Genomic DNA, 23,209 nt, shown 5'->3' on the forward strand with positions numbered 1-23,209 from the left:
ACCCAGGGACCCCAGCGGTAGCCCCTGGGCACACTGCTGCCCCTGTGTGCCTGCACCTGGACCTGCGGGCCTGGGTGGAGAGAGCTCTGTTGAGCTGCACGCCTTCCCCAGCCCTGACTCCCCTGAGCTCCCATGAGCTCACGACACACCTGGAAACACACATGGGCTGTGCGCCCATCACATGCAGATCCTCCCAGGACAGCCAAGGCACTGGTTCTCGGAAACAAGTGTGCACACACAGCACCGGGGGCGGGCATACACCTGGGCACCCACACACGTGGGCACACACTTCTGCTCTCCTAGCCGACCCTCTGGCCCCAGGAGTGTAGGAAGTTGGGGACCCTCCTCTGGTCATGGCCTCCGGAAGCCCTTCTGCTGGTTCGAGGACAGTCTTTCTCAGAGTTTCCCTCACAGTATAGGATCTTCCCTGGACAAGCATGGGCACAGAGACAGCTACCACTGGCCCCAGGACACACAGCATGTCCAAGGCCACACGGGGCCAGACTTGCCCCAGATCCTGAGGCCACAGAGAGACACCACACAAGATCGAGGACACAAACCATGGACCCCTGGACATCTTCCACTTTATAGAATGGGGAACTGAGGCAGGGAGGTGGGGGGGGGGGTGACAAGGATCATGCTATATAGAAGGTAGCAAGGGGGCCTCTGAGCTGGGGATCATGCCTCAGGTGGGAGGCTGAGGCCGAGCAGGTGTGGCCTGGGTTAGGGAGCCGGGGAGGGGGCAGGGGCCAGCCCGGGCAGGGCAGGCACAGAGAATGTGAGCTTCTCCGTCTGGAAGAAGGCAATGCCCTTCTCGTAGTAGGCAGCCTCATTGATGAACACGGGGTACACAGTGGACTCCCCTTCATAGAGCACGTCCTTGCCGCTGAACATCTGGAAGATGGGTGCTCCAGGCCGCAGCGGCTCGAAGTCTCGGTCCTGGGAGGACAGCCAAGGGCCAAGGGTACTGGGGCTGACCTCTGCTCTGGCCCCAGTGGGGGTGACCCCAGCAGGGACTGTCCAAGAGACGCCCCTCCCTCAGGGCCTCACCCACTCACTCCTTCACTGCCTTCATCAATATGACAGGGCGTCGACCGAGATGCCAACTGGCCCTGTGTCTAGAAATGGAGACACCAGTCACCTTAGAAGACGTTTGTTCTTGCGGAAGTGTAGTCTAGTGGTTACAGGCACAGATAGTAAAGCCTTGGTGCAAATTCTTGCTAGCTGTGTGACCTGGAGCAAGTACTTAACCTCTCTGTTCTCAGCCTCCTCAGCTTTAAAACGGGGATTGTACTCTTTCCTCCTATCACCCTGAGGTTTAAATTAAATGGCTAATAGCGCTTATGTTTGCATCTAGTTTATTAAAGTTGACTGTTACTGCTTAGCATGGAAGATGGGCAGGCAGCTTCAGGGCCTGTAGCCCTAAACACGGAAAGGATGGGGCCCCTCCCACAACCCTGTTACAGGATAACGCCCCAAAATGAAACGTGCAGCTGGCTCCCAACAAAAAAGTCCAACCAAGTTCTGATTCTTCCTACAATTATTACTTTGGTCCTTCAGAGTATTTTTGAAATATCAATTCCTTCCCACTATGTCTCTTTCTGTCACGCCCACGCCCTGCTGAGCTCTCAGTGCGTGCCAGGTCTGTGTGCTGGGTCTCCCATGTTGTGGCACGGACAGGGCTGACCCAGGGAGGTGGGGCCCCGGAGACAGACACCCATCCTTGCAGAGATTCAGAATGACTGGGTCACCTCCGATACTGGAGGGGTCCCCCACCCAGTTCCACTGGCAGGAGAGGACCCTGCTGGCCCACAAGGACTCGTCACGGAAGAGGGGCTCTGGCTGGTCACCGGGCTCAGCGCGGAGCTTTGGGGTGGAGTGAGGAGGGCCTGTGCCCACAGAGCCGGTGGCCCCTCTGATGCCCCTCTCCCACCTGAAGGCCAGATGGCGGGGGGGACACTTACTAATGAGGCTAGGGCTCGGGCGCCCATCTTGGGCACCCCTGCTGCCTGGGCACTGCAGAAAGCAAAGGCCACGGAGGGTGTGGGCCTTGCTCCACAGCGACGCCCTGTGGCAGCAAGGAGAAAGGCAGCTGGGTGGCTGCCCTTGCCTACCTTCTTCCTGCCAGATATAGAAGCAGGATCCCCGAGTCCAGCGGTTCTCAATCTGTGGGTCGCGACCCCTTTGGGGGTCGAACGACCCTTTCACAGGGGTCGCCTAAGACCATCGGAAAACACATATATAAACAGTGGTTCTCAACCTTCCTAATGCCTTGACCCTATAATACAGTTCCTCATGTTGTGGTGACCCCCAACCATAACATTATTTTCGTTGCTACTTCATAACTGTAATGTTGCTACTGTTATGAATTGTCATGTAACTATCTGATATGCAGGATGTATTTTCATTGTTACAAACTGAACATAATTAAAGCATAGTGATTAATCACAAAAACAATATGTAATTATATATGTGTTTTCCGATGGGCTTAGGCGACCCCTGTGAAAGGGTCGTTCGACAGGTTGAGAACCGCTGCCCAAAGGGGTCGCAACCCACAGGTTGAGAACTGCTGCCTTAGTCCCTGGAACATTCAGGAAGGGGAAGTCTGGAGAGGGAGATGCTGGACTCCCTGCTAACTCGCATAGGGATGCTTGAGGAATTAACTGGAAAACAGGGCTCAGCATTTGCACCTCCAAGCAGGGTCAGGCCTGCCCCACCCGCTCCGTCCCTCGGCCTCTCTGCAGCCAGGAGAGGTGTGTCCAGGCTGTTGTGGAGCCCCAGGTGCGCCCCACAGGCTCTGTGAGCATCACTGTGGCCCAGAGTCCCAGGCCCGTGCAGGGTTCCTGCAGAGGCAGAATGGGTGGGCATGGGTGCCCGGGCTACTGCCCCCTGCTCCGGATTCGGGGTGCTGGTGACTCCATGGGAGGCACTGTGGTCCCTGCCTCTGTGCTCGTTTCTTTCTTTCTTTTATTATTTTATTGATTTTTTACAGAGAGGAAGGGAGAGAGATAGAGAATTAGAAACATCGATCAGCTGCCTCCTGCACACCCCCTACTGGGGATGTGCCCGCAACCAAGGTACATGCCCTTGACCGGAATAGAACCTGGGACCTTTCAGTCTGCAGGCCGACGCTCTATCCACTGAGCCAAACCAGTTACCACTGTGCTCATTTTCTCACACCTCCCAGACACACACACACACACACACACACACACGCACACGCACACGCACACGCACACGCACGCACCTGCAGCCGAGGATGCACGGTGCCTGCCAGGTCCCCTGTCTCCGTGCGTGGGAAGTCCACGCTGCTCACGTTTCTGTACGCTTCCATCTCAAAGGCAGGAAAGGCGGTGCCTGTGTGGGAGGCTTCGTGCCTGATCCCGTCCCTCCCTCCAGGCCCTGGCGGAGTGGGCCATGGGGGCCACTCAGGGCTGGCTCCCAGCCCACCCCAGAGCCTGGCTCCTCGGCCCCTGGGCCAGGCCCTCTCCTCTCAGGGCCTCAGTTGCCCGGCAAGTCCTGGGGTCTCACCCTGGTTGAAGAGCTGGATGAAGTCCAGGGCTGCGGCCACCAAGGCCCTCATCCTGATGAGAAGGTCAGCCCGCAGCACTCCCTGAGGCTGGGGGCCCAGCTCCAGGCCTGGGGACCCAGAGGGAAGGGGTCAGGCAGGTACTCCAGAGACTTGGACCCTCTGGACCCCTAGACCCTGACACCACCCACCATCTGGCCCCGCCCTTCCCAGACCCTGAGCCCTTCGACCGTCTGGGCCCACCAAGTCCGCTCTTGGCCACAGAGTTGACGCTGTAAGTCTCTTCTCCTGGCAACTGGTACAGGAAGACCCGGCAGGGCAGCTCCGGGCTCTGCAGCTGTGAGCGGGGGTGGGGGGGGGGTGGGGGGGGGTGGGGGGGGGTGGGGGGGGGTCAGGGCCCAGGCCTATCTGGGCGGGGAAACTGAGTCGAGGGGGGAGCATGGAGGAAGCACAGAGCAGCGTGGGGAGGGGCGGTAGGGGGTCCTGAGGGTGGCAGGGCCCTGGGGCTGGAGCCCAGGAAGCACCCTCCCCCCACCCCGTCCCCAGCGGAGGAGGAGGCGCCAGCCCCGGGGTGCTCTCTTCCCCACCCTCCCTCTGCACTCTGCGGGCACAGGGCCACCTGTAGGTGGCGGCACAGGTGCATCGCAAAGACGTTGTGGGTGGATTCGGCGATGAGGCAGGTGCCCATGCTGGCGGTGGTGTTGTGCAGGTCCAGGACGAAGTCAAAGGCCTGGCCCGAGGCCTTGGGTCCCAGCAGTTGGTTCAGCTCTCGGGCCCTGGTCACCTCATATGGGTCATCCGGGTGGGCCCTGGCCCTGCAGGGGCAGGGATGGGGGTATCACCACCCACAGTCTCAATCATCAGAGGTGCAATGAGAGGAGGGGAGGGGAGGGAGGCTCATGTGCTGACAGGAGTGAACCCCTGAGACCCTGCAGGAGCGACAGAGCAGCTCAAGGGCCCGTCCTTTGTGCCTCTGCAGCATGCCTGCCCCTCTCAGGGCTCTTGTTGGCTCCCCACTGTCCCATAAGGTTCAAACCCTCGGCCTGGCCTGGCCCACCTGCCTTATCAGCTCTCGCTCCAGCCACACTTCCAGCTGGTCTCACTGCTAGGCCTGTGCACCCGCTGGGCCCTTCCCTGGAAACTCCTTTTCTCCTCTCTTCACCTGGTTAACATGGACCCACCCTTCAGTGCTTGGCTGAGATACCACCTCTTCTAGGAAGCCTTCTCTGACTACCTTTGGTCAGGTTTCTATAGCCCCTCCTCCCCCTGCATTTAGCCTCCTGGGTTGTGGTTATGGGTTCTTCCTCTGTTTCCCCCAGTAAGCTGAGAATAACACCTCATTTCACTCCCCATTCTCTCACCTGAGCTGGCCAGAGCCTGGCTCAGAGGTGGGGCTCAGCTAATGTCCATTAAAGAAAGTAAAGTAAACGCAGCCTGTGGGGCTGATCTGAGGCAAGCCCTGGGTATGGGGAGTCCCGAGGAGGCCCTGACCCAGCCTGAGGTCAGGAAGCCTTCCTGGAGGAGGTGATATCCGTTTGGATGTGTCTAAGCTGGAAAGGAAGAATAGGCATCGAAAGCAGAGGCTGTGCCCTGCTAGTGGCTGGAGGATGAGTTTGAGCTGAGGATCTCAGTGCCAGTCCAAGGGCCTGGGCCACCTGGCGGGCCGGGGCCCCACAGCCACCAGGACACTCACGTGAGGAAGGCGCCGGTGAAGGCGCGGTTGAGGTCACAGTCCACGTAGCGGCGGCAGGCGGCTGTGGCCGCTGGGTTGGCCAGCACGGGCACCGCGGAGAAGCTGGGTCTCTGCAGCTCCCCTGGGGCCCGCAGCCAGGACCGCGCCAGGTAGACGCCGGACATCTCATTGCCGTGGGTGCCCCCGATCACTGCCACACGGCGCAGGGGCTCTCGAGGCTCAGGCCGCGAGCACATCCCGTGTGGGTGGAGGGCCCGGTGGGTGGGCCTGCTTAGGGCCCGGTGCTGAGCTGGGGTGGGGTGGGTGGTGAGCTCCCCAAGGTGTGACGAGTCCCAGCGTCCCAGCCAGGCAGCTCGGCTCTCTGTCAAAAGATGTGACTGAGGGCAGCTCGGCGCAGTGCCACTGCCCCTCCACCTCCACTGGCCGCTCAAGGCCTCTCCCTCCCGGTGCCCGAGCCCGGAGCTCCTTTCCTGGAGGGTAAGAGCCACCCTTCCCTCCCTTTAACAAGGAGCTTCTTTCATTGTTGTTGATCCTCACCTGAGGACTTTTCCCATTGATTTTTAGAGAGAGTGGGAGGGAGGGAGGGGAGAGAGAGAGAAAAAACATCGATGTGAGGAGAAACCAAGATGGCGGCATAGGTAAACACCGGAAATTGCTGCCTCGCACAATCACTTCAAAAATACAACTAAAAAACAGAACGGACATCATCCAGAACCACAGGAAGGCTGGCTAAGTGGAAATTCTACAACTAGAAGGAAAGAGAAAAGCACACTGAGACTCAGAGGAGGTGCGGAAGTAAAGTTCAGAGGTACGGAGGCACACGTGGAAAGGGCTGGCAACTAAGGACACGGTTGTCTTTTTTCAATCGGGAGGGAGTCTCAAGCTCCCGACTGCTCTGAACTCCAGTTCCAGGCGAGTCTCTGGGGACCCAGACTCATATGGGGAGAAACTGGACTGTCTGGCATTGGTCGGAACTCGAGGGCAGCTTTCTCTCAGAGGTGCTGGCAGCAATTACCAGGACACTGAGACGTGGGGCCTCTTAGGGCAGGACTGAGGATCAGCCATAGCTGTTTGCTCCGCCCTGTTGATTCCCTGAGACCCCGCCCCACCCAAGCTGTGCACAGAGGCTTTTGCATATGAAAGGCCTGGCCATTTGCAATCTGAAAATTACCTAACAAACTGCAGCTGGGTCAGAGAGACCCAGAACTTCCAAAAGAAGGCCCAAGGCCCCACAGCAGCTTGCATTGCTTCACAGCTGGGCCTCATCTGGGCACCTCCAAACCCCAAACAAAGAAAAGGAATCTGCAGATCTCTCCGTAGCTCCTGCTGGGTAGCCTCAGGCAGAGGCTAAATTAGCACCTCCTTAGAGATCCAAGAGCCAGTGTACCCAGTGGTCAGAGTGGGACCATTCAGATTACAACTCCTCAGATCCATAAGGGACACACTCAGGGTGCAGACTCAGTGAGCACCAAAGCCCCACTGAAGCAAGTCTTGCCCCAGAAGGGTGTCTCCAGCACAGAAGTTCTCCCACCGTAGACACAGCTGATTCTCACAGCCAATTGGCCTGGAGGTCAATTCCTCCCAGGGATACCTACAACAATCGAGGCTTAACTACAACAAGACTGTGCACACAGCCCACAAAGGGGTGCACCAAGAGTGTCTACCTCAGGTAATTGGGGAGGCTGAGCCGCTGGGCCCTATAGGACACCTAGCACACAAAACCACTCTACCAACACAGGGAAGCATAAAAAATTTGGAGACAAAGAAACAGGTCACAAATGACAGAAATGGAGGAAAGCAAACTACTGGATATAGAGTTCAAAACCACACTTATAAGGTTTTTCAAGAATTTTGTAGCCCTAACCGGTTTGGCTCAGTGGATGGAGCATCGGCCTGTGGACTCAAGGGTCCCAGGTTCGATTCCGGTTAAGGGCATGTACCTCGGTTGCAGGCACATCCCCAGTGGAGAGTATGCAGGAGGCAGCTGACCGATGTTTCTCTCTCATCGATGTTTCTGACTCTCTGTCCCTCTCCCTTCCTCTCTGTAAAAAAATCAATAATATATATATGTTTATATATATATAAAGAATTTTCTAGAAACTGCTGATAAATTTAGTGAGACCCTCAAGAAATCTAGTGAGACCCTCTAGGATATGAAAAAGGACCAACTAGAAATTAAGCATACACTGACTGAAATAAAGAATATTATACAGAGTTCCAACAGCAGACTAGAGGATCGCAAGAATCAAGTCAAAGATTTGAAATACAAAGAAGCAAAAAACACCCAACCAGAAAAACAAAAAGAAAAAAGAATCCAAAAATATGAAGATAGTGTAAGGAGCCTCTGGGACAACTTCAAGCGTACCAACATCCAAATTATAGGGGTGCCAGAAGAAGAGAGAGGGCAAGATATTGAAAACCTATTTGAAGAAATCATGACAGAAAACTTCCCCTACCTGGTGAAAGAAATAGACTTACAAGTCCAGGAAGCACAGAGAACCCCAAACAAAAGGAATCCAAAGAGGACCACACCAAGACGCATCATAATTAAAATGCCAAGAGCAAAAGACAAAGAGAGAATCTTAAAAGCAGCAAGAGAAAAAAAGTCAGTTACCTACAAGGGAGTACCCATACGACTGTCAGCTGATTTCTCAACAGAAACTATGCAGGCCAGAAGGGAGTGGCAAGAAATATTCAAAGTGATGAAGAACCTACAACCAAGATTACTTTAACCAGCAAAGTTATCATTCAGAATTGAAGGTCAGATAAAGAGCTTCACAGATAAGGAAAAGCTAAAGGAGTTCATCACCACCAAACCAGTATTATATGAAATGCTGAAAAGTATCCTTTAAGAAGAGGAAGAAGAAGAAAAAGGTAAAGATACAAATTATGGACAACAAATACACATCTATCAACAAGTGAATCTAAGAATCAAGTGAATAAATAATCTGATGAACAGAATAAACCAGTGAATATAATAGAATCAGGGGCATAGAGAGGGAGTGGACTGACTATTCTGGGGGGGGGGGGCGTTAGGGAAGGGTGTGGGAGATGCAGGAAGAGACTGGACAAAAATCGTACACCTATGGATGAGGACAGTGGGAGGGAGGTAAGGGCAGAGGGTGGGGTGGGAACCAGGTGGAGGGGAGCTATGGGGGGAAAAAAGAGGAACAACTGTAATAATCTGAACAATAAAGATTTAATTAAAAAAAAACACATCGATGTGAAATACATCGATTGGTTGCCTCCTGTAAGCACCCTGACAGTGGCCAAGGAATTAACCTGCAACCCAGGCATGTGCCCTTGACCTGGAATCGAACCCTCAACCTTTCAGTGCACAGACCAGTCCTCTACCACTGAGCCACACCAGCCAGGGCAACGAGAAGCTTCTTTCTCCTAGGGCAGTGGTTCTCAACCTTCCTAATGCTGCGACCCTTTAATACAATTCCTCATGTTGTGGTGACCCCCAATTTCATTGTTACAAATTGAACACAATTAAAGCATAGTGATTAATCACAAAAACAATATGTAATTATATGTGTTTTCCGATGGGCTTAGGCGACCCCTGTGAAAGGGTCATTCGACCCCCAAAGGGGTCGCGACCCACAGGTTGAGAAGCGCTGTCCTAAGGTGAGATGAGGGGCCCAAACCTTCACCAGGGTGTGCTTGTAGAAAGGGGTAATGCTCCCGTGTTCTATAGGGGAGACCGGGACACAGCCGGGGGGAGAGCGAGCCCCATGCGTTAGCTGTGCGGTGGCTCCCTGGGCCTCCAGGGCTGGGGTGTGCCCCATGCAAAGCAGCGGGTATTTATGGGCCCGGAGATCCCCGGGCAGGAAGTGTTGGTGACAAGTTGGCAGAGAGCCGGGGAGGGTGGTGCTGGCTGAGGTCCAGCCAGAGGGCAGGAGCGCTGGGGTCTCTCCACCCAGCTCTACCCCCACTGCCGCCGACCGCTGCCGCAGTCCAGTCCACTGGGTTCAGGTCCTGCAGCCGGGCTGGTGCCAGGCAGGCTCCCAGCGGGCAGCTGCACGTGGCCTTGGAAAGTCACCAGCAGGGACGCGAGGCCTGGGATGAACATGAATCCCGAGGAGGCCTGAGGGCTGCCAAGCAGGCCTGGTACTTCACAGGTGCCCAGCCCAGGGCGGAAGGCAGCCCTGGCTCGAGCCGCTGGCAGCCTGGGCCACCGCCACAAGGGCCCACACGTTGCTCATTGAGGCATGTACCTGGCGGCCACCCAGGTGAGAAGTGTCCTCTCCCCTTCACCCCCTCAGCACCATGCTCTGCCCTTGCAGCCCCCAGAGAGACAGGCATCGCTCATGATCCCGCCTGCTTGGTTTTGGACGTGACCCTCCCACCCGTTTCCCAGATGTGGAACTTGGGGCTCAGACAGAATGCCCAAGGGCACCAGGGCACCAGAGCTGGAGCTGGAGCTGGAGCTGGAACCTGGGGGTGTCCAGTCGGAGCCCCCGCTCCAGGCCTGTCCCTCCCCGGAATTAGAGTTGGTGTGAGGTTAAATGAGATCGCATGTGCCTGGGGCCCAGGGGTCCCTACTCTGGGATGCAGTGGAGCCCAGACTCTCTGTAAGGGAGTCAGTGTCCGGTGCAGATGTCCTGGCTGCAGACGGCCCCCAAACACAATCCCGCCCCGCCCCTCCCCGCCTCCCCCCCCCCCCCCCCCCCTGCAGGCTGCCCAGGGCTGTCACACCGTTTCAAGGATGGTCCAAAGGTCACTGAGGAGGCAGAGCTGGGCAGTGAACTGTCCAGCCCGGTCACCCAGTGTCTACGCTGTGCTCGGCCCTGCGGCTCTGCCGCCCATCCTGACAGGCTGTGTGACCTGGGGAGAGTCAGCACCCTCTCTGGGCCTCGGTTCTGTCTGGCCTGAGCAGCTGAGAGGAGTGAGGGAGAGGAGGGGCAGCCCAAGCTTGGAAACAGGCACAGCGGACCCTGGCATGACCGAGGTCAGGGGCACCCTCCACGGGTCCACCTTCTTCACTGCAGTTGGAGAAACTGAGGCCCAGCGAGCAGTCAAAACTTGAGCCAACCCACAGAATTGTCAGGCTTGACCCAGGAGAGCCACGTGACTTGGGAGCCACGCCTTCGGAGCCCCTGCCTGATGGTCCACCTCCTGAGCAGGCTCGTCCCCCTTCGGCCTTTGCTCACCGCCCTCCTGCTGTGTTTTCACAGCACCCTCATCACAGCCTGGTCCTTCCTCCCAACCCCCACCAGGCCCAGCCTGCCCACTCCTTCCTGCCGGCCTGGTGTCCGGGTGGGGGTGGGAGGAAGACTCACCCCATATTGTAGTTTCTCTCAATGGTCCCCCTGGACTATGGTCAGTCACCACAGTGGAACCAGCACCTACGGCTGAAGCTGACCCCTGAGCTCTAAGGGACCCTGGGACGGGCCCCAGCCTCAGGCAGCAGGACCCCGAGACCGCTGGACAGGGAGAGGCCGCTCTCACAAACCTCGAGGCAAGGCCGTGACAGGGCCCTGGGAAGCCCAGGAGGGGTGTGTTCCGGGGCCCTCTGCAGCCAGGGCTGCTGTGCCCAATGCTGGCTCCCTTACAGAGTCTGGGCTCCACTGCATCCCAGAGTGGGGACCCCTGGGCCCCCGACCCACATGGTCTCATTTAACCCTCACACCTACTCTAAGGGGTAGGTGGGAGCCCATTCTACAAGCTAAGAAAACAGAGGCTTGGAGAAGTGAAGGGACTTGCCCAAAGGCACGGGTACCGGCTGGCCGAGAGGGATGCCACCCAGGCTGACTAGGTGGTGGCGCTGGCGCAGGGAAGCGGCAGGGGAGCGGAGGGTGCTGTGTGAGCCGGGCCAGGGGCCCCGTCTGGAATTTGAGCCGGATCCCTCTGGGAGTGGGGGGTGGAGAAGAGGTGGGAGGGAGGGAGAGTTGGGAGGGGAGAGCAGCTGAGCCAAAGCCTGAAGGGCCTTAAGGCTCTCGGAGCCCCTGTGTGCTGGGTCAGAAACACCAGGAATGGTCTTCATTCTGTGTCTGACGATACTGTCGCCAGGACCGAGCCTGGTCAGCGGTGACAGAGAAAGGAAAGGGCTGGGATGGGGAAGGATGGTGTGAGGAGGGGACACTTACCTGTCACATTCGTGGCTCTTGAACAGCCTCCTCAGGGCAGCAGGCTGCACCTGCTCGCAGCCTCCCTGGCAGCCAGGATGCAGTCATGTGACTGCTCTACCAACCAGGGGCCGCCGGAGTGGGGCATGCGGGGACTGCCCTCCCCACCCCACCTCCAGGAGGCTTTGCCCCCCCAATCTGAACCACAGCAACCAGTGGCCGAGAGGGCAAAGGGGACATGCCTAAGTGTGGTGAGGGCAGCGGAATGTCCAGTGTTCACGGAGCAGTATCTTCTAGTCTTTGCTCACTGGGCTCACTGCCCAGACTGTGGCCTGGACACCCTCCAGTTATTCTCAACCCCCCTGGCTCTCTCTTTTCAGTCCAATGGTCATTTTGAGGAAGCAACTTGCCAAGGCAGAGGTGGGAGAATGGGATCTCTTAGACCCAGGCCAGTGGCCACTCAGCTTCTATCTGGGCCACCTACTCATCCATCAGTTTATCCATCCACCCAACCAACTATATCCATCATCTCATTTATCCACTCACTTGCCCTTCTCCCCACCTATTGTCTCATGCACCCACCCACCCATCCTTCCACCCATCCTTCCATACATTCGTCTTTCTCTTCCTTATCCATTCTTTCCTACACTCATCAACAAGCCCCTGTGAAGCACCTCCTTTGCGTCCACCCTGTTCCCTTTTGGAGACGACCATCCCAACAATTCCCAGGGGAGCAGGAAGATCATCCTTCCCCTTATTCCCTCAGTCTCAGGCCACTAGCCCAGGCTCTGAGGGGTGAGGAGCCCACCAAAGCTGGCCTGGGGGTATTGGGAGTGGGCTTCCAGGTGGAGGACTGGGGAGAGGGCGAGAGGCTGGTCACATGGACCAGATATGCTGTTCACTGGGCCCCAGCCCACCCTTCTCCGTAAAGCCCACCGTCTCCCAGCTCTGCCCTGTTTACCGTGTGAACTCAGTTCAGCCCTGTCCCGTCTCTAGACCTCGGTTTCCCCATGTGGCAGACTCTGCCTGCTCTGACCTTCTGGGCGTCTAGGAGCAGGGAGGACAGCTGTGGCCACCCTGTGCACAGCCCCTTCCGGTGCTCACCGCAGACATCACTAATCCACCACGGCACTCCTTCCTATTGGTTCTACACCATATCAGGGTTCTTGTCGATTACCTACTTCAGGGAATTGGCCAGATCTGATCACTTCAGGCCGGCTCCCCAAACCTTAGGTGTGAGGGGAGCTGTTAGAAATAGTTCTGTGTTTACCCCGGGTGTGTGCTGGAGTGTCGACTCATGAACCAAGGAGTCACTGGTTCGATTCCCGGTCAGAGCACATGCTGGGGTCGCAGGCTCCATCCCCAGGAGGGGGCGTGCAGAAGGCAGCTGATTGCCGATGTTTCTCTCTCATCGATGTTTCTATCTCTCTATCCCTCTCTGTTCTTCCTCTCTCTCTCAAAATCAACAAAAACGTATTTTTAAAAAAGAAATAGCTCTGTATTTTGGGAGCCTAATTATAGATCCTAATATAAGAGAGTGCTTTCCTTTTTTAGAAAATATGTTTTTATTGATTTTAGAGAGAGAAGAAGGGAGAGAGAAAAACACTGATGGGAGAGAAACATTGACTGGTTGCCTCCTGCATGCCCCCTACTGGGGGACCCAGTCCACAACCTGAGCATGTGCCCTGACAGGGACTCGAACCCACGACCTTTCGGTGCATGGGATGATGTTCAACCAACTGAGCCACACCGGCCAGGGCAAGGGAGTGCTTTCTAACCACCTGAATTGCCCAACCGTGTGGGGGTGAAATTTCCGTCACCAGACATATCCAAGCAGGGGGTCAATGAATCTGTCAGGAGGATGCCCAGGGGATTTGGGCCCCGAGAGAAGGGGCCCAGCAGCCCAGAGGTCTGTCCAGCAGGGAGACTGTTCAGACAAAACCCCAGGAGCAGGACCTTTGCACTCTTGGAGGGGACGCTGCCTTTCGGGGACCGAGCACGTGGTCAGCAGTTGGAGAGAGAGGGAGTGGGGGTGGGGCGCTGGAGATGGACAGAGCGCTCACAGGAGGGTGCAGCTATGGGAGCCCAAGGCCCAGCTAATCAGCTTCTTCTTCACGGTGGTATAGGGCGGGTAGTGGAGTTCATTGAGCTTCTCCAGGCCCGAGTGGGAGAGCAGGCAGGCGCGGTGGTTGGAGAAGGTGTCGAAGGAGTACTTGCCGTGGTATCTTCCCATCCCACTGTGGCCTGCATGGGCACGCATGTGAGGGTCTGAGGCTGGGCAGCCCACTGCCCACCCCTGGTAGCGAGCTCAGGGAACGCCTGGCCGTTCTAAGAGCCATTTTGCAGATAGGGAAACTGAGGCCATGAGAGGCCCAGGGCTTAGATCAACATTAACAGTGAATGAAGGCAAAACTGGGCTTTTCTGGGTCTGGAGTACCCACATGGCTTCCCGGGGGTGGGGGCCGGAGGTGGAGGAGGGCAGGGCTCACCAACTCCCCCCATCGGCATGGACCACAGGGTCTGGTACATGAAGCCCTCGTTGCCTCCGAAGTTGCCACTGCTGGTCCGCGCCAGCACCTGGTTCACCACCTGGGGGTGGTGGGGGCAGAGTGGTGGGCTCATCGTCAGGAAAGGGGGCTCAGCCCAGCCGTTCCACGGGGAGCAGAGGCGCACCCCGGCTCCATCCTCTACTGAGCAACATCGCCTCTCAAGCACTTTCCGGGCTGTCTGCACCCTTTTCAGCTCCTCTGTTGCCCCAACCCTGCCCGGGCCCACCTGGCTGCTGTTGGAGAAGGTGTACAGGGCCAGGGGCTTCTCCCGGCGGTTGATGAAGTCGATGGCCTCGTCCAGGCTCCTCACGGTCACGATGGGCAGGATGGGCCCAAAGATCTCCTCCTGCATCACCGGCTCCGTCTCCTGCACGTCCACCAGCACCGTGGGGGCTGCCCGGGCACAGGGGATGGCTCAGCCCCGGGCGGGGGGCCTCGGGCAGGGCCCAGGGACCGGGCTCCAGGCTCAGGGATGTTCTAGGGAGGAGTCTCCCCACAGTCCTGAGAAGTGACCGGGAACCCCGGGCCCTAGCCTTGGTCTGACAGTCTCAGGGTGACCGGATCTCAGACCCCTGGAGCCCAAGGTCCCAGGTCCCAGCCTGTGGGAGCAGCAGTGTCACCACTGAGTCATGTGGCCCAGAGGCTGGGGCTGCTTTGTAAGGACAGCCCAGTGGGTGCACAGGCTGGGACTCAAAGGCCCACAGGACCCGGGGTCACGGCTGGGGAGCAGCAGGTGCTGGGGCTGAAGTTGGGGATCTGCGTGTTCGGGAGCCTGGACGCTGGGCCCAGCTCCGAGAAGCAGGGTCACGGGGTCACAGGCTCAGACCATGGTGACCTGTGGCGTTAGTGTCTGGGAATCGTGGCAGCAGAGCTGTGGACCTGGCTGGGCTCCATCAGTGGGGCCCTGGGAACCTCAGGGCCCAGACTCGGCCCAGCTGTGGCCTCCAGCAAGGAAGGACCTTACCCAGGGGTCCCGGGGTCGAGAGAGCGGGCCTCACCGATGTAGCGGTCACTCTCCTCACTCTGGCCCCCGATGGCCACGCGGCCACAGCCCAGCAGGCCCCGGAGCCGCTGGAAATGCTTCTCACTGATGATGCGGCCCAGGTCTGGGGAGGCCCTGGGGTCCTCGCCGTAGAAGCGGGTGATGGCGCTCTGCAGGGCGGGCACCAGCCGCTCCTGCATTTCGGGGCTGCACAGGACGTAGTCGGGGGCCACGCAGGTCTGGCCAGCGTTGAAGTAGCGGAAAAAGGCCACTCGGTTGGCCGCGGTCTGGGCGTCGCAGTTGTCGTCCACGTAGCAGGGGTTCTTGCCCCCCAGCTCCAGCGTGACGGGCGTCAGGTGCTTGGCGGCTGCGGCCATGACAATCTTGCCCACTCGAGGGCTCCCTGGGGACATTGGATGGGCCTTCATCCTCCACTGGCCTTGGCCAGATGGTTCAGACACCACCTGGGATCTGCCTGGCCATGCTCCCCGGGATCCCGCCCGCCAAGACCCAGAGGCCTGGCTGGTTGCCATCTGGGACATTCCCCACGGGGGGCCACAGCCACCTACCCCCATGGCCTTTTCAACCTGCTCTTGGACGTCCCTGACCCAGGACACTGGCTGGGCCATCCTCACTGCTGGGGTTCATGTCCCAGCATCAAGAAGGGTTCAGGAATCTGGAGAAGGCTGTGCATAGATGACATAGGAATCCGGGGACTAATAAAGAGTCCGGAGACCAGATATAATTTTGAAAGGCATTGGGGGTCAGAGGACCTTCAGCTAAAGGAACTGAAGACTCCCTCCTTGTCTAGGACCCTTGCTTTTATTAACACAATTTGTCCTAAGGCAAGGTGGAGATAATACACTTCAAAGGGTAAGGTTTCAAAGGGTACAGAAGCATTGTCAGTTTGGGGAATAGCCTACGGCTGTTCAGGTGTTTGGCCAGTAGGAGGCAATAACATGTAGATTAAGATGCCCTTTAACTGTCCCGCAGCCAGTTTCCTATTCAGGTTTGGGGAAATGCCTTTAGCCATTCCCAACCGGTGACTACATGTGTGACTCAACCCTGCCGAGTCCCCAAGTCTCATCAACCTTTTGATGAAACTCTTGAAATTATGACATGCTGGAATTGGTTCCCGGCGCCTCACCCGTAAATAAGATGTAGTCAAACTTGTGTTTCAGGAGCTGCCCGGTCTCCTCAGGCCCGCCCAGCATCACAGCAAAGCAGCTCTGCAAGGAGGGACCGCAGCTCAGGGGACTCTGTGGGCCCCGGGACAGCCGGACCTCCCAGGCGGGCAGGGGCAGGGATGCGGGATACGGGGCTGAGGGGGTAGGGCCACGCTCACCTGGTCCAGGTACCGGGGCAGCACCTCAGCCAGCACCTTCTCTGTGCCCTGGCTGATTTCTGATGGCTTCAGCACCACGCAGTTCCCTGCAGGGGCAGATGGGGGAGACACAGGGGGACGCTGGTGTCCCCACACCCACTCCGGGGCTGGCATCGGAAAGCAGAGGCGCAGGGAGGGTGTGCGAGTCTAGGGCACAACGTAGTAATGGAATTCCGGGGCTCCCCTGTGGGAAGGGCTAGTGGGCCAGGAGGGCTCGGACCCTCTCCTCACTGTTATGCCCAGATTTCAAGATTCCCAAGAAGCCACCAGGGAGCCAGCCAGTCCATGCAAAAGCAAAGAGTCTTTTATTTTAAGCCCGGGCTTAGCTCCTCTACCTTCCTTACTGACGCAGCAGCAGGTGGCAAAGAGAAAGCAGTCTGCTCGAACCAGGGGTTTCATAGAGGGTTGGAGTAGGGGCGGGAGAGGGGGCTGTGCCCCCCGCCGATTGGCCAGGTGCGAGCTGGTGACCCATTACACAGGATGTGGTCATAGCGATGGCGTGCACTTCCCTTGATTACCATTGGTTAGTCCAGAGAAATGGTGGGTGTGGCTAGAAGAGGCTCCTTCCGAGGGGGAGGGAGCCTTCGCTGAGCACATGGTTCCATACAAAATGGAGGTCCCTTAATGGATGGGAAGCCAGCCACTCGGCTCCCATGCAAGGCCTGCCGCCGTGGGCGTCACCGGGAGGCGGGCCGCCCACCACCCCACCTGGCCCTTGGGTCGCCCGCTGCTCGGCCCGAAAGTGACTCGGAGGCCGAGGAGGGCGGCCCGGGTCCTTCTGGGCGTCCGCGGGCCTGCACCTATCTGGTCAGGCGCTGCCTTGGCCATGGCTGCCCGTCATCCTCCCTGCCGGATGCCTGCGGGGCCACGTGCCCCGCCGGCCCTTTCATTCCCCCCTTGTCTTGGAACTTCCGGCTCAATCATGAGACGGACTGCATTTCTATTCTACCAGAACTATCAACTGAACTATCCCTATAAGCTTAACAAATGGTTCAGTGGAAGGGAAAGAAACCATTTCAGATTTAATAAATTCTATTGAAATAGGATTTTTCTTCTTAAAATTTCTCCATGGCTATCAAAAAGCCAAATCAAGATTAATCCCAATGTTTGCATAAACACAACAAGAATGGTGATTGACTACCTTTGCTGGAATCTCATGGTTGAATCTTAATGTGCCCCGTAGGGCCAGGAAGCCACGCCACCCAGCTGCTATCAGGCCCGCCTGCAGTATCTGCTGAGTTAGGTGAACCCCTCACCTGTAGCAACTCCACCTGAGCCCACGCTCCAGGCTTTAAGGCCCATCTCAGTAGCCCTCCTACCTGTTGCAGTCCAGAGTGTGTGGGGGTTCCGCAGGAACGTAGAGGCATCCCTACTGCTCCCCTTCTACTCTTACCAACCGCCAGTGATGGTAGGGCATCGGCCTGACACTCCAGCGCCAGCCATCTTCAGGGCTTCCAAGCAGGATACCAGGCTTTCTTCGTGGCATTCTTACTGGCTTCAAGTCTTTAGAGCTCAGACAGGGCTCTTTAAAACATGATACTCCAGTCAAAGTTTTCCGTTAATAAAACCACTATTAGGAACCGGTCTTATTGAATCTATGCAAAGAAACGTATTGCCATGTTAGCATTGCCAAATTTCGGAGGAATTATATAAGAAGAAAGACATATTGATCTACTCTAAGATTTTCTGACTTTCCTTGCCAATTCTTTTTGATAAAACAGTACTTGTTGGCATTAAATTTTCTTTCTATGCATAATTATACCTTAGATCTTCTATTCTAATTAGGACTTTCCCAGCTTACTACCCCTGACATGGGCATTGTCACAAAGGTCTGCAAGACAGTATTACAGGCTGCCAACTGTTAGCTGTCTCTCAACAGAGACCAAAACCTGATGGGCATTGTTCCTGCCCAGTTGGGCACCTGCCCTCTTGGCAGCCAGACACCCTCTACTCTTGGGGTTCACCCCACACAGTCCCCTTCCAGGACAGCCAACATAAATTCAAACCTGCAAGAGAATTAAAGGTTAATGTGACATATCAATACAATGAAACATAATATAGGCATCATGGCCGCTTTAGGCAGCCACATCTTCTGCTACTAAACATGTGATACTAAAGTCTATTCTTGACCTTCCTATGAATTGTCCTTGTCTTTTTGGAGCCATGTCCATGAAGACGCAGGCATTATCTAAGTCTATTCAATGTTACCAGCATCAGGCAGGTCGATCACGCCGTAGCTTGACGAAGTCTTTCCAGATCATGGATGGGTCCGCTGACCGGACGTGGGTGTGATGGACCCAGGTCGCACGTGCAGGGCTGCCAGGGCCTTGTCAGGCTCAGGACTTTCTGGCAGAAGGCTGAGGCTTCGGGGCTGGCTCCCGGTCGGTGTAGCACACAGATGGGCACCAGACTGCAGATGAGTGTGAGCACCAGCAGGAGCACCAGGGCCCCCAACTTCATCTCCAGGCCCACAGGCAGTGGGGGAGCCGAGGCTACTGCCTCTGGGCGACACACCAGGAGCTCTGGTTCTCCCCAGGACCCCATGGTGGCCGGCTGCTCCAGTGACTCTCAGACCTCGCGAGGGTTTTACTCCATGGCCCTCACCAGGTTCAGCAACCAGGTCTCTTTCAAGGGAATGCGCTAGGACCAAACCCTTTCAGTACATTAGACCAGCTTCATTCCCGCTTATTTTTATAGATTTCAAGGCCCATTGTTTTCCTTTACAGGCAGGGGGAAAGGCCCATTAAGTCTTTGCCTTGGGGAACTGTGAGCCCCATCCTTAAATGTTACTAGAAAAGCCACAAAATACCTTTTAAATTACCCCAGAATTCCAAAATCCCAACCCAGCATAGAATATCACATAGAAAATCAAAGTTCCCAGTAAACAACAGAGATGCTTATAAACATCAAATAAACATTTACATTTACACCTTTTCAGTGAACAAGTATTTTTACAGCCTTGGGCTCTTGAGCAGATAACAGGAACATCATCCAAATCCCCTGATGGGGGCCTGACAGGAATAGATGTGGGGGCCTTTCCCACATCCCAGGACAGGATTCTTGACCTATGTCTTATTTAGATAGAAACGGTTTTTATCACAAACAAATAAACAAATCCAAACCCAGAAAATCAAGGCCAGAAGTACCCTCTGATGTTTCAGGGGTACCAAGGAAGGAGAAGTTAGGCAGTGTCCAGCCCTTCTCACAATCCACCACCAGTGACCAGTTCCAGCTTACTGGCCTATCATCCATTTAACATTTCTTTCCTCCCATCACACCAAAGCCATGCTTTCCAGTTAAAACTTTTAGCCTTAATTTTTAGGTGACATGTAAATAATTAACATTCCTCAGATTAATAATACATTCAAATTTAACAACAAGGATACATATTTAAGCAATAAGGACAGATCAATTTACAGAAACCAGTTTCTACCTGAAATAATTGTATCAGTCCCTTTTAAAGAGATTAGCTTAAAAATAAATTCGAGAGGCAAGTATAATTCCTGCTTCATAGATGATTTGAACTTAAAAGTTTTAAGTTTCCAGCCAATAAGCCTGGCATAGCTACTAAATTTCAAAATGGTCACAATTTTCCTGCTGGGGCAAACCCCATAGCTATCCACATGTAAATTTGAAAACTTTTACATTTCTAGCTGGGGCGATCTCCAAGGGAAGAGGCCGGCTCGCATCCAGAGCCGCAGCCGCCCCCGGCCTCCCGGGGGTCCAGCCCTCAGGCTCCGCGGGGGACCTTCCCCCGACCCGATGCCGACGGGGGCCTTCACTGCTCCCGCCTCCCGTGAGCGACGCGCCGGCCCCGCCCCCCGCGCTTCACCTGGTTCCAATCACTTGCCACAAGCCCGGGGCCAACGCCAGCCAACTCCGGCGGCCGCCGCCGCCGCCACCAGGCTCCGCGAACGAGTCCGCGCCCGGCCGCCGCCGCCGCCGCCTCTCCCGGCCTCCGGCCTCTTCCAGGCCCCGCCGCTCGGGCTCCGGCTCCGGCCCAGCGCCCGCCGCCGACCAGGCCGGAGGCCGAGCCCCCAGGGCCGCCGCCGCAGCCGGGCTCCGGGGCAGCCGCGCGCCGCTCCTGCACGCCTGCCCCCGACTGCAGAGCAAGCGGCCCCTGCGGCCCCAGGCACAGTGATTCCCAGCTCACCTTCCCTGCCTGGGAAGCGCGCGGGCGGGGAGCCCTCCCCTGTCTTTACATTCACATATTTTCACCAGACATTCATTTAGAGTTTAAACAATCCATTCAATTCCTAACAACTTCCCAATTTCTGAGGGAGTTCTAAAGCCTCCCGCAATCTCCTTGAACTGATCAATCACAATACCCGAAGGACCAGTCTGAGTCCGTCCCATAACATCCGTCCAGTCCACAGAAAACAAAAACACAGACAGACAAACAGGGCCCCAAAGAACAGCCTTTCAACTCCATGGAAGTAACTAGACGATGGCATTACGCCAAACCCGGCGGGAGCTAACCGCCTCGTCTCAGATCCGCGAGAGGAATACACTTCTCTCATGAGGGGGATACACATCCCTCATGGGGAGCAGAACGTCTTCTAACTCTCCCCGGCCTGTGGTCGTACACGGCGCGTCCGCCAGACCCCTCAGGCACTTAGATTCCAGAAACGAGCTCACACAGATCACACAACGACACAGACACACGACACAGACACCTACCGCGGTCAGTCAGACTCACGGATGGGGAGTCCCTCGATGGTCTTGGGAACCCCGGGCGAGCCCCCAAATGTTATGCCCAGATTTCAAGATTCCCAAGAAGCCACCAGGGAGCCAGCCAGTCCATGCAAAAGCAAAGAGTCTTTTATTTTAAGCCCGGGCTTAGCTCCTCTACCTTCCTTACTGACGCAGCAGCAGGTGGCAAAGAGAAAGCAGTCTGCTCGAACCAGGGGTTTCATAGAGGGTTGGAGTAGGGGCGGGAGAGGGGGCTGTGCCCCCCGCCGATTGGCCAGGTGCGAGCTGGTGACCCATTACACAGGATGTGGTCATAGCGATGGCGTGCACTTCCCTTGATTACCATTGGTTAGTCCAGAGAAATGGTGGGTGTGGCTAGAAGAGGCTCCTTCCGAGGGGGAGGGAGCCTTCGCTGAGCACATGGTTCCATACAAAATGGAGGTCCCTTAATGGATGGGAAGCCAGCCACTCGGCTCCCATGCAAGGCCTGCCGCCGTGGGCGTCACCGGGAGGCGGGCCGCCCACCACCCCACCTGGCCCTTGGGTCGCCCGCTGCTCGGCCCGAAAGTGACTCGGAGGCCGAGGAGGGCGGCCCGGGTCCTTCTGGGCGTCCGCGGGCCTGCACCTATCTGGTCAGGCGCTGCCTTGGCCATGGCTGCCCGTCATCCTCCCTGCCGGATGCCTGCGGGGCCACGTGCCCCGCCGGCCCTTTCACTCACCGGCCGCGAGGGCGCCCACCAGGGGCAGCAGGGTCAGGTTCACGGGGTAATTCCAGGGGCTGAGGATGAGCACCAGGCCGAAGGGCTCCTTCCGGATGAAGGCGGAGCTCAGCTGCGTTAACTGGGGTGCAAGATGGATGGTGAGGCCCAGCCAAGGACACCCCTAAGTCCCCTACTTCCAGGGCCCTTGAGGTGCCTGTACAGTGGCGTCCCCATGAGGACACAGAGGTCCTGAGAGTCAGGGACTCGCCCTGGCTCAGGGGTGCCAGGGGCCCAGCCAGCAGCTCACCAGGTTCTTGGCCACTGGCTGGTCCTTCATCCAGGCGTGCAGGTTCCGGAGCGCCAGGTCCACTTCCTTCTGGCACAGGATGATCTCGGACACGTCCGCCTGGAAGGCCGACTGCGGCGGGTGAAATGCAAGGGTCAGGCCCGGGGCAGGCCCGGGAAGGGGTCTAGTGTGAGGGGTCCCCCGAGGTCCCTACCAGGGACATGGAGACAGGCTCCGGGGACAGCACAGCTGGGCACTGCACGACCCTGGGCAGGTGGCCTGGGCTCCAATTCCAGCTCTGCCACTTCCCAGCTGCGGGGGCGGCGGGGGGGCGGGGGTTTGGGCACGTAATGTAACCCCCACTGTCTCAGTTTCCCCATCGGTAACGGAACAACGATCGAACCTGCCTCGCAGGTTTGAGGAGTTAATGCTGACAGTGCCTGAGTGCACTGCGTGCCAGGGAAGGTCTGTGAAAAGAACAGGGGTGAACTGGGACACGGCCAGCTTCCCCTCCCCTGCCTGCCTCCCGCCACCCCTCACCTTGCGCAGGTCCTGTGCCAGCGCCTCCTGCAGCAGCTGCTTGTTGTCCTGCAGGAAGCGGCCCAGGCCCTTGAGCTGCGCAGCCCGGAACTCCGCCGGCCGCGTCCGCCCCGAGCTGAAGGCCTCCCGCAGCCGCTGCAGCGTGTCCTCGAAGGGGTCCATCCTGCCGGGGTGAGGGCAGTGTGGGCCGGGGACCCCCACCTTCTCAGGCACTGATCCTGCCTCTGCCTGCCCCACATGGGCTCACAGACACCCTTACTGGGACTCACGTGTGACCCCAGAGGCCCAGGGCTGGCCCTGCACCCCACCAACACACGTATCTTCATGCCTCCCCTCCACCCAGAACACCAGACCACAAGCAAAACCCGGGAGCAGGGCTCTTTGGTCAGTGCCCCCTCTGGGCCTAACCCAGGCCCTCTGAGGGCTCTGCCTCCAAAGCCACAGAGCTTTTGAAGTGGCAGATGGGGAAACTCAGTGTCTCTGTCTCTGTGTGTCTCTATCTCTGTGTGTGTCTTTGACTCTGTGTGTATCTCTTTCTCTGTGTGTGTCTGTCTCTGTCTCTCTGTGTCTCTATCTCTGTGTATCTCTCTGTGTGTGTCTGTCTCTGTGTGTGTCTGTCTCTGTCTCTCTGTGTGACATCCATCCCAGGTGCCGCTCCACTTCTAGGCGTGGGAGAAGCAGGCAGAGGGAGTCTGGGGACCCCAACCCCAGCTCAGCTATCATTTCTCAGGTGAGGCAGGCAGGACAGGGGTTCCCTGCCTTCCTCAACCGTCCTCGTCTGT

At 57.1% G+C, this 23,209-nt stretch overlaps 2 protein-coding genes across 2 annotated transcripts; both read right to left on the reverse strand.

The window, feature by feature from the left end:
• Nucleotides 1-600: 600 nt before the first annotated feature.
• On the reverse strand, nucleotides 601-11,382 carry ACY3 (aminoacylase 3). Its single transcript, XM_070426463.1, has 7 exons — nucleotides 11,315-11,382; nucleotides 5,223-5,599; nucleotides 4,149-4,344; nucleotides 3,773-3,866; nucleotides 3,532-3,639; nucleotides 3,248-3,357; nucleotides 601-939 (listed from the first exon to the last, which is right to left on the reverse strand). Exons 2-7 carry the CDS (start codon nucleotides 5,456-5,458, stop codon nucleotides 724-726), a joined length of 960 nt encoding a protein of 319 aa, XP_070282564.1. The 5' UTR covers nucleotides 5,459-5,599; nucleotides 11,315-11,382; the 3' UTR covers nucleotides 601-723.
• Nucleotides 11,383-12,879: 1,497 nt separating this feature from the next.
• Nucleotides 12,880-22,589, reverse strand: LOC139018824 (aldehyde dehydrogenase family 3 member B2-like). Its single transcript, XM_070427661.1, has 9 exons — nucleotides 22,428-22,589; nucleotides 21,909-22,019; nucleotides 21,620-21,740; nucleotides 16,170-16,255; nucleotides 15,972-16,053; nucleotides 14,841-15,227; nucleotides 14,069-14,235; nucleotides 13,783-13,882; nucleotides 12,880-13,537 (listed from the first exon to the last, which is right to left on the reverse strand). The coding sequence occupies exons 1-9, from the start codon at nucleotides 22,587-22,589 to the stop codon at nucleotides 13,353-13,355; spliced, it is 1,401 nt and encodes a 466-aa protein (XP_070283762.1). The 3' UTR covers nucleotides 12,880-13,352.
• Between the last annotated feature and the right edge of the window lie 620 nt (nucleotides 22,590-23,209).

This window comes from Myotis yumanensis, unplaced genomic scaffold, assembly GCF_028538775.1.
Source record: "Myotis yumanensis isolate MYYU_CA2020_CCGP unplaced genomic scaffold, mMyoYum1.0.hap1 SCAF_10, whole genome shotgun sequence".
NCBI lineage: Eukaryota > Metazoa > Chordata > Mammalia > Chiroptera > Vespertilionidae > Myotis > Myotis yumanensis.

What these genes read in the sequence shown, in the direction of transcription:
- LOC139018824 (XM_070427661.1), bottom strand. Translation starts at nt 22,589, where the DNA reads ATGGACCCCTTCGAGGACACGCTGCAGCGGCTGCGGGAGGCCTTCAGC. An exon ending in TGCCCCGGTACCTGGACCAG is followed by an intron (nt 16,054 to 16,169) that starts GTGAGCGTGGCC and finishes CCCTCCTTGCAG; the next exon opens with AGCTGCTTTGCTGTGATGCT. An exon ending in GGAGAGTGACCGCTACATCG is followed by an intron (nt 14,236 to 14,840) that starts GTGAGGCCCGCT and finishes GTGCCCGGGCAG; the next exon opens with CCCCCACGGTGCTGGTGGAC.
- ACY3 (XM_070426463.1), bottom strand. Translation starts at nt 5,458, where the DNA reads ATGTGCTCGCGGCCTGAGCCTCGAGAGCCCCTGCGCCGTGTGGCAGTG. An exon ending in ACCTGTGCCGCCACCTACAG is followed by an intron (nt 3,867 to 4,148) that starts GTGGCCCTGTGC and finishes CCCCGCTCACAG; the next exon opens with CTGCAGAGCCCGGAGCTGCC. An exon ending in CATCCAGCTCTTCAACCAGG is followed by an intron (nt 3,358 to 3,531) that starts GTGAGACCCCAG and finishes CCTCCCACACAG; the next exon opens with GCACCGCCTTTCCTGCCTTT.